The 21,625-nt window shown below is 40.2% G+C and overlaps 1 protein-coding gene across 1 annotated transcript in view; it reads left to right on the top strand.

Moving 5' to 3' along the window:
* The window catches only part of alk (ALK receptor tyrosine kinase), a 538,088-nt gene that overhangs the window by 444,682 nt on the left and 71,781 nt on the right, over window positions 1–21,625 (top strand). The window contains exons 6-7 of the mRNA XM_020621985.1: window positions 905–1,038; window positions 18,345–18,476. Of these exons, the coding sequence (XP_020477641.1) occupies window positions 905–1,038; window positions 18,345–18,476 (266 nt within the window). The remainder of the gene's footprint in view (window positions 1–904; window positions 1,039–18,344; window positions 18,477–21,625) is intronic.

Below are 21,625 nucleotides of genomic sequence, written 5' to 3'. Positions count from 1 at the left end.
ATATCTACGTTCTCTTTTATATCTGATCTGTTGATGAGAAATATTCATGGAAACAGGATGATAGTATATGCAGTATATTAGCTAAAAAGGTAGCACATCTAAAATGACAAAGTTCTGTTGTAGCAAGGAGTCCGTTGTGATAAAGGTTAAGGCATATACCAGATAACCTGAGTGTGCATGGGCGCTGTAATGAGTCGATGTTGTTGCCATGTGCTGGGTGTGCAAGGTATGGCATTCATAAATTAACTTTCTTATTAGGGAAACATTCACTATATATATGGTGTCATGTGTTGTATGTAAAAATGGAGGGAAGGGCAACAGACAGGGAGGGGAGAGAGAAGGAGGGAGTGAGAGAGAGAGATTGTTGATGATCTCTGAGCCAAAGAGAAATCAGCACAATTTGCTTAATAAAATTAGGCACAGCTGAACTACACAAAGCCAGCCTCTGGTTGAAAGAGGGCAGCATTCACCTCAGGACCACCACTCGTCTCAATGTAGGAACTGTCCTGAGTGTGTTGTTATCTCTTGATCACACACCTGCTGTAGTAGTGGCTTTAAATTCTAAACAAAGGTCCAGCTTCACACTCAGCTCTCAATTGAGGTGCCACCTCACACCCGGCTACTTCTAAACCTCCACAAGATTCTGGGGTGGGCCCAACAAGTGGACCATGCATCAGCACACAAAGGATGAAAGAGACCCTCCAAAAATGGAAGGGAGTGAGGAACCCCCCATGTCAGTTTCCACCGAAGTCCTGGACAGTCCCTCCTCTCAAACCTTTGGTGCTGAGGCAGAGCAGGCCAGAGCTATCCTAAGCCCCCACCCCCGCAATGGATGTGGGTTTTTCTGTCAGCCAGGGTGTCTGTTCCTCGGACTGACCCTACTCCTGCTTTCTCTTCTTGGCAGCTGGGCAGTGGTCCACCTCACCTTGGGCGCCCACAGAGGATCAGCTTTTCGGGTCTCGGCCAGCTACGATCAGCGGGTCCCACAGGATGACACAGCAACCATTGAGCCCCACTTCACCTCGAACTGCACCATGGGTAAGTTGGCATGCATTTCTTTTGCTGTGATTATTTTTTATGTACACCTTTATGTGTGAGCAGTGTTGTGTTAAAGCTTACATTGTGTATCAATGTGTGAAAAAATGACCTATTCAGAAGTCATTTATTAATTGGTTCAAGTTAAGTAAAAGTGTTATGTCAAAATATTTGCCAGTTAAAGTTGTTAAAAATGTAAACCATTATTTAGCGCTGTAAGATTAATAATGTAGTAATACTGGCTGTTTTTCAGTCATCTGATTAAGGACATTATCATCACAATTAATGGCATTTTATCATTATCTTTAGAATCTCAGTGAAGGTGGTCTTTACTAAACGATCAACAATTGTATGAACTGTACTGTATGTAAAAGTCTTTACAATGTCAGACACTGAAAAATGTCAGGCACATGTGAAGGGGTTCAGCCCTGTACATGCCAGTGCATTAGGACCTAATGCGCTGGTGATAATGCTTCTTCCTAAGCTGAAGTATGTATGTGGACTAGATATGTCTCACATGTCTGCAGAGTGAACAGTTTCCCAAACCAGCTTAAACATTTCATACTTGAAAATGCACAGTGATTTTTTTTTTTTTTACTTCATTACACCGTCTTGTTTAATGAAATGCATAGACTGCTTGAGACTGAAATAATATCCTTCTCTGTCACCCTCAAAAGCTCATGAAAATTGGATAAATCAAACTGATTCAATTTCCTCTGAGCTAAACACAAAAGCGCTGCAACCCTCGCTTAAACGTTTCAGTTGTGCGTTACTGGGGAAATATGGATAAAATCTTTGTTTCTTCTAACAGGCATAATGCTTGGGAAGCAGTTCAGACAGAGATGTGCAGAATGTTAGACCAAGAAAGTGCTGTTTTAATGGAAACGTTTTTTTGTACTGTAAATGTATGAAATGATCCAAATGTAATTTACATGTTGAAATAAGCATGATTTTCTGAGTAAGTGACTGTGGTTTGAAAATGCTTCATTTGAGGTTTCTGAAGGAATGGTTTCCCAGCTTGTTTAGCAGAGTGTGTCTGCTGAATTCACGTGAAAGGCAATAATCAAATAAAGGATGACCAAGAGAAATGCTTCACTAGTAGCTGCTTATTATTGACTTAAATCTTAAAATTGGCCTCAGCTCTCTAAAGAAATCTCTACATTGATATGTTTCTTATATGGTCCCTAACACAGTCCCTACAAACCTATCATTTTTTAAACTACAGTAGACATACAATAATGTATTTATACATGGATTCCTGTATAGCATTTCCAGACATCTGAAATAAATATGAGTAGACACCATAAAATGTTGAGTAGGTTTCTTAGTTTGTTTGACAGTGGCAAAAACAATGCTACTGGACACAGCAGACACCTGGCAATATTTTCTTGTTACATGAACCGTTGTTCTTCTTGTTGTCAGATATTATGTTCCTGATTGCCCCAACTTCCAGGCAAATTTTTAGGGTGGGTTGCTTGGACAAAAGACTTGGGCTGGTGTTCAAAAGCATTTTAGAGAATCTGGATCCACTTATCAAATCTCGTTATGTCCCCTACTGAATCTGTTTAGGTGGTTTGTTTGTTAAAATATTATTTCACTGCCTGTAACAAAACAAATTTAAACTGTTTTGTGTAACAAAAGATATATGTTTAAGTTGAATAACACAGTCGGTCATTTAAATTGTGATTTAAGGCTCAGTACCAAACAAGCCCTGACACTGAGTGATAGGTAATGGCCTGTCAAACCTGCTTGATGACTTTCACTAATTCTGCGTTCATTCATTTTGTTCCTCACTGGATTGTTGTACTGCAACTGCAGAAGCTCTGGATGCTAAAGTTAAAAAAAAGACAGTGAATATAAGATGAACTCCTCTACATAATTCCGTGGATATCAATGAAATACCTCACTGGTGTTTTACAGGAACTATTGTATGAACTTACAGTAATGTCACCTGAAGCTGAATTGCTGCATGTCAGACTTTTTGACACAGACACCAGTCCACTTGTCATTCTCAAGTTATCAAAATGGTTAACATGATGGGTGGTAGATAAATGTTAAAACAAATGGCTTGTCATCCTCTCTTGGTCGTGAGTACCCTCCCACAAATGTCAACATGTTCAGTCTTGCTGAGTATCAGTTGTTTTTTCTTTGACTGTACCTGTAGTGTCAGAGAGACCTGCAAACAAGATTAATTAAACAAAACAAACTAAAAGTAACCAGTCTGCAACATGCATGAAGATTTGATCAGGGATTTGTTTCTTTGTGTATCTTTAAATGGAGCCAGCTATCAGACCCCTTCCCTACAAAAGACTGACAGATGGACAGACAGTGCACAGTATCATCAAAGTCAGCTCTGTTCAACTGCTTGTTATGCTACACACCGTTGAATGCATCCAAGTGCACTTTACCTTGTATTTTTCTGTAAGAGAGTATGTTGCAAAATGTGAACATTCCCCAAGGCCTCTTTTTGTATTCTGAGAGATGCACACATTCCAGCAATTTAATCTCTTCTACTTTTATAGAAACTGAACATCTTGGAGCTCTGTAACAATGAAATAGCTTTTATTCTTGGCCAGTATTTAGCTCCAGATGAATGAGGAACATTCTTCAACAGGGAAGATTTGTCTAGCTCCAATTCTTCAATTTAAGATGTTTGGACTTGAGGTTAGGTCAGTACAGCTAGTTACAGGGAACAATTCATGGGTTGATGCAGCTGTTTCTCACAGCTGGCCAACTTGATAATTCAGCAACACCTGACTCCCTCATCTTGTCTAGTTTTGGTTGTCAGACATGTAAATGAATGTATGTGTGAGTATGAGAAAGAGGACAAGGCAAAAAAGGACAAGTAGAGAGAAACAAAAACTGAGCTCTTATGCCCATAAATTTTATATTTCTTACTCTACAATACTGTTAGGTCCCATATTAGCTGGACCCAATGTACCACCACACACTGGGACTGGGATATAAAGTAAAGTTTATTGCATATGAAAAGCAAGTTTATTGGATGGGCGAGAGAGAACAGAGGCAGAGGCCAGTTCTGGACTGGACCGGCAGGCAGAGTAGAGTCTTAGACAAGGCAGGTGGGAGGAGCGGCATGGAGATGGGGATGAAGGCAGGAAGGACAAGTGAAGCTGGGGACACAGGGGAGGCAAGGAACATGGAGGTGGGTAATGTGGAGGCAGACTGCTGGGGAAGCCGGACACACCATGAAGGAAAAGGGCTGGAGATGGCAGGGCTCATGGAGGACGCTTGCCGAATATGTGGCAGCGCTCTTGGGCAGGCAGAGGACTGGAGGTGACAGGAGGTAGATGCTCACACTCAGCAAGGCAGGACTTTGCAGGAGAGCTGGACAGGACTCACCGAGCCACGAGCTGCTGAGGTGACTGATCTCAGAGCAGGAAGAGAACAAAGCATGAGCTGCTGACGTGACTGATCAGTGATTAGTGATCACTGATGAGACAGGTAGGCAGGAACACAGGCAAAGCACAGGATCTGGAGAACAAACAATTAGCAGGTGAGTATCACATAAGAGATCGAACAGAAGCTGCAGATAACTTCTAGTGGTGCAGAAACACGTGTGAGTAGATTACAAACCAGCGGGGAACTAGCGGAAAAGGGCGTATATATAGGGAGCTAAACCGGTAATGAGTGGCAGGTGAACGTAATGATGAGTGATTATGCTGGCTAGGATGTGGCACGTAGGAAGAGACAGGGAAAAAAAACAGAAAAACAGGAAGCACAGGACCAAACCATAACAAATACATACCTAGCTTTAACTCTTACCATAACATAAACTTAATTTTGATCTTAATTATATATAAGATCTGGTCCTAAAATAGTTCTGGCCTTGCATAAAGAGAACAGTATCTGATAAAAGTGCAAAAAGAAAAACACAGTGGTAACTCAGAATCACTCACAAACAAGTCAGTATCAGTGTTACTACAGTGTAAGTGATTCTTTGTTTAACTGTCTTTTCTGTCACTGTAAAGGCAAAGCAGAGCAGGCACTGTTGCTCATGTAAATGGCTGAAATGTCTAATTGTTCTCTGGGTTCACTGTGTTCCTTTTGCCAAGAAGCACATTAGCTGAAAGAAAAAGCACATTAGTAGAAAGGAAAAAGAAAATGCAAGCAGGTATGACGTACTCTCCTCAGGCACCACCTGGGTCCCCAACACCCACTACGCACATCCCACTCCCAAAATAAACCCCAATCTGTCTCGGCACATTCGCCATACAGCATCACTACATTTTGCAGTGTTCTAAACCTCCCCCACCATCCCTTGCAGCACCTGTCACAAGCCTGGACTCAAATTACCTTTCTTCATAACTACCACAGAACATGAAGCCAGGGTGCTTGATTAAGGTTCTCAGAGTCAGTCCCTGGCAGAGACAGTTGTTTGCTTTATTTGTTCCAGTCTCCTGCACTCAACCACTTCTATTAATGACCTGTATTTGTCAGGCTTCTGAGGTGGGTAGCACCAAGGGTAATACGAACTAGGCATTGATTGAAGGTATTTAATTTGGTCCCAAAGGTTGGAAGTTTTAATTTAACTAGTTATAAGACTGTGGGCACAAAATGTGAACAATTTCTTGTTGGTATGGTTGTATAATGTTTTCCTACAAAAAAAAATTGTCAAATCCAATAAAAAAAAAATGTAAAAAATGAAACATGCCAATGATTAATTTCCTTTCTGAGCTCCTGCTATGTGTTATTACTTGTCTTTTGAGCACTTCTGCCTTGAGATCAACAGTGATAACAGTTGCAAGTCAAAAATTTCCACACAAAATTTTTCTAAATCATGAAGATAAATTCAGTTTTAATGAGCTCTCCATGTGATTTTTTTGAATCTGAACTTGAAATTTGACAGAGTTCGTTTCCTTACTCTCAGTAGTTTTCTAGACCAGAAAGGTACAATTACTCCAGTCAGTGAAGTTTGAGGAGGTATAGTCAATACGGGATAAATAAATATATGGAGCAGTGTCTGACTTCTTCTCCATACCCTTCCACTTTAATTAACTCATCAGTCAAAGGGCAAACAAGCAATCCAATTTGCTTGTGTGACTTGTGTGGTTATAAGCCTATCTTTGGAGCTCATCCTCCTGACAGGAAGTTAGACTCCTGCCTTCTGCTAGTATTTCTTAGATAGCTGTGGCATAGCTGTACGCATAGCGTAATTATTCAAGTGCAGCAAATCTGCCAGTGACACTCTTAACCTTCTACAGTTTCTCATCATAGAAGTAATAGAGACTGCTGTGATGACTGACAAGCTCATTACCAGATCATGTCAACAGCAGATATGACTTTGTCTCTGTTGTAGTACTGGGGCAAGACAGAACATCATATTTGCCTTTGCAGTTGTAACACTGTTTGTCCACTGAAGAGCATAGTCTGTATTTGTGCTCATGCATTACCCTGCTGTCACAATTTATCTTTGCAATTGGACATGTAGCTGAGACGAGGCAGTAGTGAACCTCATGGGAATCTGAACCAGTGACCTTCCCTTCCCTGGCCATTTCCCTAACCATTACACCATGCTGCTGCAGGTTCTTAATGGAGCGTTCCGGTGGGTCCAAACTTTTCAATTAGGTACACAACAGTGTGAGGGTGTCCCTAGGCACATCAGTCTCGTACAGCTATGTGGAGGCAATGAGCGGAATGGGTTTGGCGAAAGTTGGTGGAGTGGACAATGTGTTAGACATGCAGCTGGATGGGTGATGGTGTTTTGTAGGAAGAAAAATGCCACTCAGTGTCATAGTGTGGTCCTGAGGGTCTCTAGAATAAGCCTTTAATTCAGTTTGACTGCATGAATAAGTGTTTGTCATTTAGGTCCACAGCTGTAAATGGTCAGCTTAAAACTATTATGTTTTTTTTTAATTATGACTAATATATTCTCTCTATATATAGATTTTTTGTGCTTCTTGTGTGTGGGGAAAAAGACACATTTGGAAATATTCAACAAGATGACAAGTCTACAGCCAGCTGAGAGATGTTGATGTTGATGTTTGGATGCCAGGATTCACCCAAATTCTCCTGAATCTGAATTTGAAACTATAGCTACTATAGTCTGTACTGTCTGTTTGTGCTTGGTAAACTGTTGCCTAATCTTAAAGCATAAAGGACAAGCCAACAACAAGAGCAGATGCATTTAATGTTTTGTGGACTAAATATTCAGCTGAAACTATAATTTGTGTATGGCAGCTGGCCACAGAGTTGTTCAATGACCAGTTAAGAGATGTGGTAAAGGAATGTACGCTCTCCATGGTGCTGAAGTGAAGGTACTGCAATCAGAAACTGCATCCAGTGTTTTTGGTTACATGACTGTATGTGTGTTGTTATACTGTACAAAGTGTATCAGTTCATCAGATTTAAAAGAATGGCTGATTAATGGGTGCATTTTTTTAATGGGCTGACAGTAGGACTAAGTAGACGATATGTACTGTTCTTAAATGTATTTTAACTGGTGGAGATTTTGTTTTCCTCTTAATTGACATGAATTCCAAAACAATGGTTCCATGGCATACTGGTCATAGCTTTGTAGATATTATCAGTTCAGTATATTGTAAAGCTATTGATTAAGGAAATTCTCAAGGGGAGTTCTGTTCCCTTTCTGCTCACAGTATACTGTATACCTGTCTCTTCTGACCCCCCGGTAAATAACTAGGTTACTCTTTCATTCTAATTAAATACTCAACATTTGCATATCAAACCTTATGTCTACCAACGAAATGAGTGTCCACCTTCACCACCTCCACAGTACTTGCAATATAGGTTTTGCATTTGGAAAGTATGAAGTACTAACACAAGATTTAGTTCATGTTAGGATGCAACCTAATACCAGTGTTGTTTTACGTTTGCATGCCTCAGTAGTTCCTTGGAGTGATTTTGTGTGTGTGTGTGTGTGTGTGTGTAGGGAGGAAAAACTCCTTTTAAGTTCGGAAGAAACCTCCGACAGACCCCGGCTCTTGGTGGGCGGCCTTCTGCCATGACTGGTTGGGGTGAGTGGATATGAGAGAGAAAAGAAGAAAAGCAACAGGACACAACAAACAGCCAAACACTGGTCAGGTTGATGTGGCCCGTGACTGCTCATGAGAAACATAGAGCCAGGGCTACCTGCAGAAAGGTACAGGGAGAGAGAGAGAGAACACACTACGGGAGAGAGGAGACACAAAGTTAGTGATGTGTAATGGTGGCATATAGAAGCATAGAGAGAGAAGAAAAGAGAGGAGAGGAGAGAAACTCAGAGCATCATGGGGCCCCCTAGCAGCCTAGGCCTATAGCAGCATAACTAAGGGAAGGCTCAGGGTTATCTAAACTGGGTTTCTGTTGCAGGCAGCTTTCCAAGGCAATCTGCACAGACTGTTTCCTTTTAACATTTGTAATGTATTGGGAAATTACAGGTTTTACTGTGTTTATAATTTCTGTGTTGCTACAGTTAAGGTGAATTTTCATCTATTGTAACTGAAGTGTTAGAGTGATGCAATATATTTGATGGACTCGGTTGGAGCTGAAGTAATTTTTGTGTCAGGGATGTTAAACCTAGTATGTCATGGACAGGTTGTTATTGTGGAAATCATAGTTAGAGTACACAAATTGAGGCAGCATACATGCTGTATATTTCCACAATATCCAAGCCAAATCTGCTTCCGTGTAAACAACAAAAACTATGAAACATCAAGGACAAGTTTACACTCTCCAGCTGATGCTTTTAAGAAAAAGAAAGGCTGCAATTCCACCACTACCACTGTACCTGTGGGACAGATGCTTTAATGTCAAAGCCTCTCCCTATTATTTGTCAGTAAAAGTGTACTTAGCTCCACAGACAAGTAGGTGAGGTCCCAAAAGAAGCCTCTGATGTGAGAAAAACCAGCATGTTATGTTTTGTGATTCATGAGTGAGATACCAACAAATAGGGATGGGACAATATGACTTTTTCGATATGATTTGATGCTCAATGTGGTATGTAAGTTTCAATCACAATACAATTAAAAATGCAATGACAATAGTGTATGTCCAGCTGCAGAATACTTGTACTTTATTGCTCATTTTCCCCCTTTTCTAGCTCTGCTTTAATTATGTAAAGAACAACAAGATATAGTGACTTCAATTTTGTGAGGTTATCTCTTTTACAAAAAAATATGAACTCACTGGTGTATGGAGACCACACGATATACGTATATCGCTAGACAAAATGATACATATTTTGCTGTTTTAGAAAAGCGATATATTAAATTTCGATATATTGTCAAATCCCTGCTGACAAATGCTAATGCACAATATACCACCAGCAGGCAAAGTAGAAAATGAGTTGTGTGTATCAAATATACTGTTGTGTGGTAGTTTTTAAGTCACAGCTACCTAAAATGTGTAACTGAAGTATAAATTTAAGTGATTCACAAGGACTGGTTACACAGTAATAGTTTATTAGCAAGCTAATGGCATGGTTGTTGAGACGGCAGTGTTGGTTGGTGTGTCGGTCAGTCAGCTGGTCCACTTTGGTCCAGACTAAAATAGCAACAGCTGGATGAATCACCACCATTGTCAGTGTGAGCATGTTGGCACGCTGATGATAGAATTTAGCTGAAACAAATGTTTGAAATTTGGTTACTCAGATTAATTGTATAGAATGTAACAAAGAGTACAATACTTGAAAGTGAATGATATCCTATTTGTTGCAGTACAAATTATCTCTGGAATGGAGAGTAGATTTTACAAGTATTATTTTCATTTTCTGTCTGTGCCAGTCTGCTCTTGTGTGTGCTGCTGTCTCTCTAGCAGTGAGCATGACAGATAGTGATAGTGATTGGGCAGAGTTCTGACCAATCGAGCATGGCTGTGTGCAGTTAATTGAATTCCTCAGCGAATACTTCTTGTTCTGTCGACTGTCCAGTGGGAAACTCAGCTGCATCCATCTTCAGCATCAGAGCCACGGTAAATCATCATAAATATCTCCCGACTCTGCCTTACGCATGAAGATAGTGGCAATTCCCTTGCTTGAGATTTCCCCAATGACAGCGGACAGGCCTTCATTACAGCATGTGAGTGAGCAGAGTTTGAATCTGTGAAGATTTTATTTTGTACTTTCCTTTTTTGTGCGTAGTTTCAAGTTATTTACATACTGTAGACATCAAACACATGCATATTTCAAGCCAGACAGTTCTTCGGACTCTGTTGTTGTTTTGGAGCACATACAGGGATTTCATATATGACTGACGTGCTTGCTCATCTGTAAGAAAACAAAAGCCATATTAATTTCGGTATGAGTACCCACTCCATCAGTCCACACTCTGTTTCTGCATCTGGCCTTCAACAAGGACACACCTTGTATTCAAATCTATAAGCAGTTACCACCAAAGCATAGCAAAAGTCATATTCAGATGATGAGACAAAGTGCTTTGCATGATCTTCTGATATTCCAGTGAGTGAAGCTGAAAATGTGACATGCATGACAGAGTTGTGCAGAAATACTGAAATGTTAACTGTTGAATTGATTTCAGCACGTGGAGTGTGAAAAGAGGAGCCGCTGCTTCCAACACTGCTTCTGCATACGCAACACCATGATATCTTGGTTTGAGTCTGATCAGTGATCAGATGACACACCCTACGCAAAAGGTTCCCAAATTTTTTTGCCGCAGTGACAACCACTTTACAAAAGCTGTATATTCTCCATAAAGATGTTCTGATACCTCACCAGCTACTGTCCATGATGATTCTGTTTATGGATTTTATCATTTCTGAGGTTTGACAGATTGTGCTCATAATACTACAGTGAATTAATTCCCATTTTGCTCAGTTTTGTTCCTGTTGATCTTGGAGGTACAGCTTTCCCTGTCTTCCAACTGGAAGCAGATGTCACGAATGAAATCTGAAAAATTTGGGCAGCTTGGTTTTACTAATGTGACTGTTGTTGGATGAATTATGTAAAAGTTACCAGGTTCAAAAAATGTTCAGAAAACAAGACTGCAGGTAGAAATGTATACACTGTAATAACAGGTAACACTATCATGGGAGCAGCTGTTAAAATGATAGAAATGAAATCTGCTCTCTCTGCTTGCTGAATGTCACTTGTGGCAACAGCAGCTGTCATCAACAATCAGTCCTGGTAACCTGCACATTATACACAGTGACTGATGACTTTGACTCTCTTCATTCTTTTCTGACATTTGTAGACAAAAGCAACAAGGGTGAGACATATAGGATACAGCAGAATATCTGTATCATTATCTTTCCTGTTTCTTGAGCTTTGCAATAGAAGATCAGTGTCAGTGCAGACCAGCAACTCTGTCTAAATCCCAGTGGACCTTGAAATAGACAGTGCTGCAACAAACATTATTTTGGAATGGAACTCAGATGTTCTGAAACTTTGCAAAACCTGGAAACTAATGAGAAACGGAGCCAGATACCATCATTACTTTATACATAATTTTATCAGAAATGTGATAAATACACAAACACAAGGGAGTCTAAGTTGACACGAGAGTCTTTTATTAGAATACTGTATGTGTCAGTCTATGAAAGCTTCTTGTCTTTCAGGATTTATTTCCTTGATCTAAAAGATCTTAACATAAGTAAACTGTGTACCTTCTGCACAGCTGTTTGTATTATGTAAGTGAATAAAGTTTGTCTTACACCTGCATAGGATGAGACTGCAGAGAATATGTAGCCCTAGCTCTTTTTTCAGTTTTTATTTTTTTAATGCACAGTGCACATAGGCACTAATTGTTAGCCATGTTGTTATGTCCAGCAAGCGCCTCAATTCCAGTATTTGAGTATCTGTTTTGTCATTTATCAGTGGCTGCTGTGCCCTGTCCAGTTGCCTCTCCACTCATACATCATTCCGCTCACAAAGCCAAGCCAGCCTCTTGAACACATGGATAACAAAACTCACTTACTCCCACAGGTAATTCATGCCCCCGCTGACCAAACTTGTTTTCACAATCTGACAAGTGTGATTTAAGAACTAAGGCAGGCCAGTGGCCATGTCTGGTTACACTTACCTGCTCTGGGAGCTTGAGGTTCAGTGGCATCAACACTTTGATACTCCTTACTCCATTGTCATCAAACTGAGACAAATCAATGAATGTACATACCTTGCCCAAAGGTGTCAGTGTACTCTAGATCACTTTTTTTCATGAGAAATTGTTCTGCCTGCGGTGTCAGCATTATACAGAGAGGAAGCCATTGAGCACAGCAAATGCATGTTATATTTGCTGAGCATGACTGAATACACATAGCAAGACCGCATCTATGCTTACACACCTGTTCATAAAAAAACAAGCTTTTGCCTTACCTCATTTGAATAAAATGTATATTTGCCTTCTTCTGTTCTCTTCCGTGAATATTATGTCTGTGAGACTTTAGATTCATGTGTGCTGGCATGTTCACGGTTCACAACCTTAAGCAGGCTGTAACACAATTCATAATGTGCAGAACAGCTCTGACAGAGAACAGAAAAGTATTCATTATCAGAGTCATTAACTGAGGCTATATTAAAGAATTTGAATGGATTACTCACTAACATGTTAATGTGGCTGTCTGCAGCCAGTAAGGCACCTCCCACAGTAGTGGTCTGTGGGAGGTGCCTGGCAAATGTTTTTGTCCAATAAAAATGCTGCCCCGTCTTCCAACTCCATTCCAATTGACTGTGCCAGTTTCCCACTTAGCCTTAAGCTTTCTCCACTACAGTGGAGAAGGGGTGGAGTTTGCTGTCAGTCAGGCATATCTGTGAAATTTCTGCCCTCTACTGCATTATAATTACAGTTCTGAGCAACTGCCATGTAAGGGTGGCATAAACCACTGTAGTGTAATTACTGAAACATAGTACTTGATTTGTATACCTAAACTTTTTATACAGCATATTTTCTTAGGTAATTCATTTAATTTGTAATTTGTCTTAGATAAAATTTGCCATTTTAAACTAACACATTTGATCATGTCTATTACATGAAGACTTTTGGCCCTGTGACCTGGGTTATGTTGCTCAGCTGCTGTACATTTTTTATTTAACCTTTATTTTTCCAGGTAAAAACCCCACAGATTCGAAACCTGTTTTCCAAGTTGGACCTGGCCAAGCTAACAAGAACTTGCATAAAACTGTTACAGATAAAATCATTACACTCACATGAAACATTTAAAGGTTACACAAGCACCTTGAATAAGAAGCAGACACCATGGTCTTAAGTTCTAGTAGTGAAACCAGCTTGGCCAGTTGAAATTCTTTCTACAAGCTTTTGAAGCAGAAAATGAGAAGGCCTTCTTTTCCCAGTTCTGTTCTTGTATATGGAACCCTGAGTTGATACGTTTGCTGTGACCTCAAACACAAAAGGGTTTTGAACAATCAATGTGCAAAGATACAGGGTAACTTTACTAGATGGTTAAATAAATATAAAATACTGCCATCCACTTATTTTGGCTTGCCATTTCCTGGTTGCTATATCGAGTTCCCTAACTAAAAGCAACAGAAACATCAAGCAATGCAAATAAATTCTGCTTGAAATTTGACTCTGTGTAAAGAGATAAAAAAAACTGATGTGAAGTAAGAGGAGTATTGTAGGTGTAATAGGCTGTAGCTTCAAACAACACCCTTTCAGCCTGCTCTATAGAAAAAATGTGTTTTCTCTGTTTTTTTTTTTTTGTTTGTTTTTTTTTATCTCTTAAGAGATCATTGTTGTATACAGTGCTTTTTTTGTCATGTTTGTATAGTTGGTAATTTTGCTTAACATGAGTCTTGGATTTCACCATCTACAGTGGTGTGAAAAAGTGTTTGCCCCCTTACTGATTTCTTATCTTTTTGCATGTTTGTCACACTGTAATGTTTCAGATCATCAAACAAATTTAAATATTAGTCAACGATAACACAAGTAAACACATCATGCAGTTTTTAAATGAAGGTTTTTATTATTAAGGGAAAACAAAATCCAAAACTACAAAGCCCTGTGTGAATAAGTGTTTCCCCCCCCTGTCAAAACATAACTTAACTCTGAAAGGTTATAAAGCCATTTCTAAAGCTTTGGGACTGCAGCGAACCACAGTGAGAGCCATTATCCACAAATGGCGAAAACATGGAACAGTGGAGAACCTTCCCAGGAGTGGCCGGCCGACCAAAATTACCCCAAGAGCGCAGCGACAACTCATCCAAGAGGTCACAAAAGACCCCACAACAACATCCAAAGAACTGCAGGCCTCACTTGCCTCAGTTAAGGTGAGTGTTCATGACTCCACCATAAGAAAGAGACTGGGCAAAAATGGTTTGCATGGCAGAGTTCCAAGACGAAAACCACTGCTGAGCCAAAAGAACATAAAGGGCCGTCTCAGTTTTGCCAGAAAACATCTTGATGATCCCCAAGACTTTTGGGATAATACTCTGTGGACAGACGAGACAAAAGTTGAACTTTTTGGAAGGTGTGTGTCCCATTATGTGTGGTGTAAAAGTAACACCGCATTTCAGAAAAAGAACATCATACCAACAGTAAAATATGGTGGTGGTAGTGTGATGGTCTGGGGCTGTTTTGCTGCTTCAGGCCCTGGAAGACATGCTGTGATAAGTGGAACCATGAATTCTGCTGTGTACCAAAATATCCTGAAGGAGAATGTCCGGCCATCCGTTTGTGACCTCAAGCTGAAGCGAACTTGGGTTCTGCAGCAGGACAATGATCCAAAGCACACCAGCAAGTCCACTTCTGAATGGCTGAAGAAAAACAAAATGAAGACTTTGGAGTGGCCTAGTCACAGTCCTGACCTGAATCCAATTGAGATGCTGTGGCATGACCTTAAAAAGGCAGTTCATGCCCGAAAACCCTCCAATGTGGCTGACTTACAACAATTCTGCCAAGATGAGTGGGCCAAAATTCCTCCACAGCGCTGTGGCAGACTCATGGCAAGTTATCGAAAACGCTTGATTGCAGTTGTTGCTGCTAAGGGTGGCCCAACCAGTTATTAGGTTTAGGGGGCAAACACTTATTCACACAGGGTTTTGTAGTTTTGGATTTTGTTTTCCCTTAATAATAAAAACCTTCATTTAAAAACTGCATGATGTGTTTACTTGTGTTATCTTTGACTAATATTTAAATTTGTTTGATGATCTGAAACATTACAGTGTGACAAACATGCAAAAAGATAAGAAATCAGTAAGGGGGCAAACACTTTTTCACACCACTGTATATGTGTTACATGCAACAGCAGGTGATCAAATGTGACTGGTCATATGCCAGGAATAGCTGAGACATTTGAAACTCATGTTTACAGCAAAGTGTATGTGTATTTTAAACATAACCATTCTCCTGAGCTGAACACTCCATGGGGCCTCAAAACCTGCATTTTAGCCTCTGTACAAGGTGCTACACAAATTTAAACACACCATTAAAGGTAAGTAGGACAGGCTAGAATTAAAAGGTAGATGCCAGGGATTTCTCTGGGCACCACAAGTATGGGACAAACCCAACTTATTCTTTGTGAAGATTGTACCATATTGCGATACTGTAGCATGTGCAATGTTCACCCAAGCTTGTTAAGTAAATTGCCTGAAACCCGTGTCCTGAGTTGTCTTTAACTTCTTCTAACATCCCAGTACAAAAGTCAACAAATTCCTTTCAATTATACAGATCAAAATCCATTGCATTCATTCTTTCATTTCATTCATTCATTTAAAGTAATAGTAACAATGCCGATTAATAGTATTTGACATGTTCAGTGTTTGTTGCTTCGTATGCTTCCTTCTGACACACACTGTACCATTATAAAGGTTTTGTGTTGATTATGCTATACTTTATAATATCCTGCCACGTATCTGTGAACCTATCACCTTAATGTACAGTTCTAGGCATTCAAAGTGTCACTCTCAACCCATACAAGTGGCTACTTGTGACTGTTAGTCATTTTTCCCGCACCATGGCATGTGTTACAGTATAATGTCTGTAGGTGGCGCTCAGCCTACACTCACAGGTACAGCACCCCGTGCACACACAAATCATAGCCCATAGGCTGCTATATGAATGCTGCAGCGTGTTCTTTTATGAAGAATAATTGGAGTCAACTATCACCTTTCAAACATTTATTATCATAACTGAACAGACCATCGAATAAAGCAATGTACAGAGCTCTGGGTTCCATCTCTATCTGAAGCCCTGACCTCAACAGCAAAACCGTTCAACTCAAAGGAACGCCTACCCTCCTGGAAACCCAGTTACTTATACAATTTGAAATGTGCAATTGTAGGCTGGTCTGGTCCTCTCGTGTTGCTCCATTGGTCCATCTATCCATCCGTCCCCCTCCTGCATCCTTCCTGCTCCAATGGGAAAGGCAGCTTCCTAAAGAGGGAGGAAATCCTACTCTGTCTAAATTCCTACACTCACCTCTTTGTTTCCAACTAACTAACTACACTCTATACCCCAAATTCCCTGGCCTCTTCAGCCAGGTGGTGATAATAAAGTATCTGTGGACCCTCCTTGTCAAAGCTATAAACCTAATGAAATTCAGTGTTTTAGTGAACCAGTCCCCCCTTGATGTTAAACAGTGCTCCAGTTGACTGACACAGTAAATACTGACCAGTGATTCAGTGAACACATAAGGTGACATGTAATTACATAAACATAAATGTAAGATTAAAGTAGGTAAACTTATGTGTGCTATAAACTAAATCTTAACTATGATAGAATTACCATACACAAACAAAGTAAACACACAGGTTGACTAATCAACAAGCATAATGTTAATCTTCTACTAATTAAGTTCTTAATTCATCAAATGTTAGAATCAACCTTAAAGTTTGACTTTGTTAATAATTTTACCCAACAATGCCTACTTAGAAGTAAAGAAAAAGTCCTGTGGTCTGGCTTCACTTTAAATCGTGATTATATTTTGTGTGGATTGTGATGTTAGTTTCATATTTTGTAGGTTTTCCTTTGGAGAAATAAGCCTCTCCTATAAAAACTATGCTCCTACAGTATGCAACTAAACTGCAAACGCAGATAAACTTTGAAGGGAACATATTTGATTGTTGATGATGTGTAACATACCACTGCAGTTTTTTAAACCACCCCTCCCTTATACCCTACTTCTTAGGTCACCATGTCTCCTAAAACGTTTTATGCAGTCAGAGCTTGAGAAAACAGGCACCCAAAGATGTATCATCATGTCACACGGAGTGTGTACATTCATTACAGACTTCATGTTAAAATTACTCTAGCATTACTGCCTATCTATTCAGGTCAGCTAACAGTATTTGCTCTGCGCTGCCTCTCCTGTCATGGACTCCAACGTTATCAGACTTATGACTCCAAGCTTTTCTGAACAGAGAACAAATCTACATAATAGAGATCAAGGGCAACCCATAGTAAGCGGAGATAGTCATTCATGATAAGAATCACTTTTTTTTCCTTATGAGAGTGGAGGAAAACGAGATCCCCATCAGCACACAGTTTTTCTCCTCATTTTTGTTTTGTTCTCTTTAGTGTGATCAGCTTTTGATGATTATGGTGGAAGGGAGCAGTTCGTTTCCACAACCTGGAGATACGGCATCGCTGATTTGCATAGATATGCAAATGTCCTGTGTTACAATTGAGTTGTTAAGCCCAGTGATGAGAGTGTTTGTGTGCTGTATTTGCTATATAGTGAAGACCAAAGAGTATTTTTTGCTATAGAGTGAGGACATTTTGGACGGTCCTCACTTTGTGACACACCTTTTGGAGGGTTAAGACTTGGTTTTAGTTCCAATGGTTAAGGTTATGGTAAGGGGCTAGGGAATGCATTATGTCAATGAGTGTCCTCACAAAGATAGAAGTACAAGTATGTGTGTGTGCACGCTCCTTCCTATTGTGCCACCTGCTACAGTGTCGAGGTCAATGTTTTTGCTTCTTGTGTTCCCTCTCTGATGGATTTGTACTGTATTCAAAGCCAGATGCTTATGCAGCCTGGGTCTAGTTATTTATGATGTTACATGCAGTTTGTGTATGTTATATAGAGTTTAAAGTCAGGGGTTGTATTAACCTTGTACTTGACAGACGTACTTTTATGTATAACTGTATATTTTCTGCTGTTTGGAATTTATGTTTTCTCTGAGCTGCTGATCTGTGTTTTGTGGCTAACATATAAATCTAGCAGCAGCTTTCAATATGTTATCTTTGAACATAATCAGAAGTTATTTTTGGCTGCACCAAAAGTAGATGTTTTTGTTGCTGTTACATTGTGGTTTCTGATTTTGCTGCCAACAAGCAAATCATTTTCTAAACACAGACTGCACTGTGTACTGTAACAATGTCTGTGTGAAGAAACACTAAATATGATTAGTTTTCTTTCTCTTCTTTCCCTCTTTCTAGCATCCTCACCTGGCCTGAACATCACACTGGAGGGCCGGTACCACTGTTACCAGGGACCTGGGATTCCACTGGACAGATTGTGTGACTTCACTGTAGACTGTCCACTCGGCGATGATGAAGGCGATTTATGCCGTGAGTAAACTGTGATACAGCACAACTGTTGATAAAAATGTGCAAGAGGAAAGTTCATGTGTCCACTGCACTTCTTGCTTTCACTTCTGAATCAAAACAGTTGAGTTGTGAAGTCAGTCAGCTGTAGTGAGCTGTCTTTAATGAAGCCATTGCATCCTGCCCAACCGAGCAACAACTGAGCATCTGCATGAGCTTTCCTGACTGAGAGTTAGAGGGAAAGGCAGCAAATAAGGCAGCGTAGTTATGTTTGGCTAGCATTTCTCACCCTTGACACATCCCATGGTTGTTATTTCTATGCCTTTGCACATTCATTTTCTGCTTTTCTCGAAACCTAGGGGGAACACTAGCCAAGTATGCTGACATCTTATTCACAAGTGAAATCCCCCGGGGGGGTTGTTTTTCTGTGCAACCCACTAACATTGTGGGAACTCACCTTCCTCACACGAACCAGATACTGGTGCTCACAGAGTAAATTGTTGAGTTTCACTTAGACAACTTAAATGTTAAAGTAAGGTTAAGCTGGGGTTAAACTTAGGTTAGGATGTGTCTCCAGGAAATAGATGTGTCAATGAGACCTCCTAAGTGACAAACATAAGGATTCATGTGTGTAGGTGTGTGTGTCTAGGTGTGTGCGTGTGCCTTTGTATTACATCATGAGGAACAAAGCCTGTTAACACACTCACACTGTGGGGACTTGGCCATCCTTGTGGGGACCAGAAGCTAGTCCCCACAAGGAAATCACTGAATTTTAGGGTGGCAAATAGGTTTAGGGTTAGGATGAGGTTAGGTATTAGGTTAAGCGTTATGGTCAGGGTTAGGTGTTAGTCAAGTAGTGGTTATGGTTAAGGTTAGGATAAGTCTACAGGAAATGTCTGTAAGTCAATGTAAAGTCCACACAAGGAATGAAAACGCAGTGTGTGTGTGTGTGTGTGTGTGTGTGTGTGTGTGTGTGTGTGTGTGTGTGTGTGTGTGTGTTTGAGAGAGAGAGAGAGAGAGAGAGAGATTGGAAGGAAATGTTTTAGCCCATGCATTTTTTTCAGCCTTCACACATTGCAACTCCTGCCTCTGACAGTTTTAGAGATGTTGATCCTTGATTTCAGAGGCTTTTTTTTACCCATATTAAACTGACCACAGTGCAGGCCAGCATGTCATATGGGAGACCTATTAAAATTATGGCTGCTTCTTTGTGCTTGTAGGTTTGCTAACTATGTGAGATGAGAGGGTAATGAGAGAGTGAAAATCCCAGCCAGGCACAGTTTCTCTTTCTATTGCATGAGAACATACAAGTGCTAATTGGTGTAAGAAACTAATCCAGGGGTATATATAATTTGAATGTGTAACATTTTGATTGTAGAAGCCAGAATTGGACATGTGAGCATAAATAATAATTTGTCAAACAAAAAGCCAGCTTGTGCACAGCATATACAGCAACAGATGATGCAACATGATAGCATTTATATAAACATCTCTGTGTTATGAACACCATCATGAGACTAGTCTTTGTATATTTACATCCACAGCAAACAGCATGAAAAGTGTGGTATAAAGCTTGTCTGGTGAGGAATGGCTTATTGCTCTGAGCTGATGGGGACATGTTTAAGGTCCCACCGCTCTTTTCTCTACTACTCCACACCTTTTACACTGTGTTACTTCATTATGCTGAAAGTGCACAGAAGCATGCAAGCCAGCTGTCATTTGCTTTGAATCAAGGTTCTCTCTCTGTCTCTCAGTCTATTCTGAAAATAACCTTTATCCTTTCTGATTAAGGACATGGGGCTGATGATCTATGGTTCATTTATCAGTCCACCCTGGCACCGTGTGCTTCCCTTTTCTTTGTTTGTCACATACAGTCTGGTAATGTACCTTAGGCTCTGTACTTGCCCCATTTTCATCATTCATCACATTTACCCACAGCTACTCCAATCACATAGAGTTCTTTCTCTGATACCCTGTTCTCTGTGGGCTATCCACATCTTTATCATTATCTTCATCTGAATTGATCTATTTAAATCCATTAACAGAAAAAAGCAGCAAGGGGCAGAAGGAACAAACTTAGCATGTGCCAATCAAACATTTCTGACATATAAGGAAAATCATATCCCTGTGGATCAAAGAAAGGCTGCTTTGCACCAAAGGAGCTTACAAGTAGGAATTTAAAACTTAAATTTGCAACATTAATTTTTGTTTTCTTGGAATATCATTGGTGATGACAGATCATTGATCCTTCCAAATACATCATTCACTGTTACACAGTAAAGCCAGTAGCTGCTCATTATGGCTCATGCTGCTACTGACTACCCAGTGTTTCTTTGAATGATTCCACGTTAGCCCACCTGGGGATTGTTCTCAAGATAGTCACACTGCTAATAATATCAGTGTTACAACAATGTGTTTACAGAAGACAATATAATGAGTAGAGTAGAGTAGAGTAGAGCAGGAGCAGGAGCAATAATATGTTATTGTATCTTTTTGAAGCTTCTGAACATTGGTAAACATGCGAAGCAAATTACTCATGGTACATCACAAGAACCTTTGCCAGTGTGATCACATTGTATTGTATGAAACCTGTCATGACATGCGTTTGTCTAGGCTCTGCCCCCTGTCAAGTTGTCATGGCACACATCAGTTGAGTAGTGATTGCATTGCTTCAAAAATGGTATCATCATATCATCATCATCATCAACTTTATTTATATAGCACGTTTAACACAGCCGAAGCTGACCAAATTGCTTAACACAATATCACTAAAACCCGTTAAAACACAATAAAACAAGCAGAAGCAATAAACACAGCAATAAAACAGGATCACACTAAAACAACCACCCATCATAAAACCTAAAAGCTCAACAAGACAGAGGCTCATACTGGTTCGAACGCCAAACGGTACAGATGAGTCTTCAAATAAGTTTTAAAAGTGGATAACGAGGGGGCCTGCCTAATGTAAAGGGGCAATACATTCCACAACTTAGGAGCCCCCACAGAGAATGCTCTGTCCCCCCTAAGTCTCCGCCTAGCCCTCGGTGTCTCCAAGAGCAGCTGATCAGCTGATCTGAGGCACCGAGAGGGGCTATAGGGATGCAGCAATTCTGTAAGATAAAGGGGGGCCAGACCATTTAAAGACTTAAAAACAAATAAAAGAATCTTAAAAT

This window comes from Monopterus albus, unplaced genomic scaffold (assembly GCF_001952655.1).
Source record: "Monopterus albus unplaced genomic scaffold, M_albus_1.0 scaffold270.1, whole genome shotgun sequence".
Lineage (NCBI taxonomy): Eukaryota > Metazoa > Chordata > Actinopteri > Synbranchiformes > Synbranchidae > Monopterus > Monopterus albus.
The sequence above is the reverse complement of the archived record's forward strand: the minus strand, read 5'-3'. Positions and strand labels throughout refer to the sequence as shown.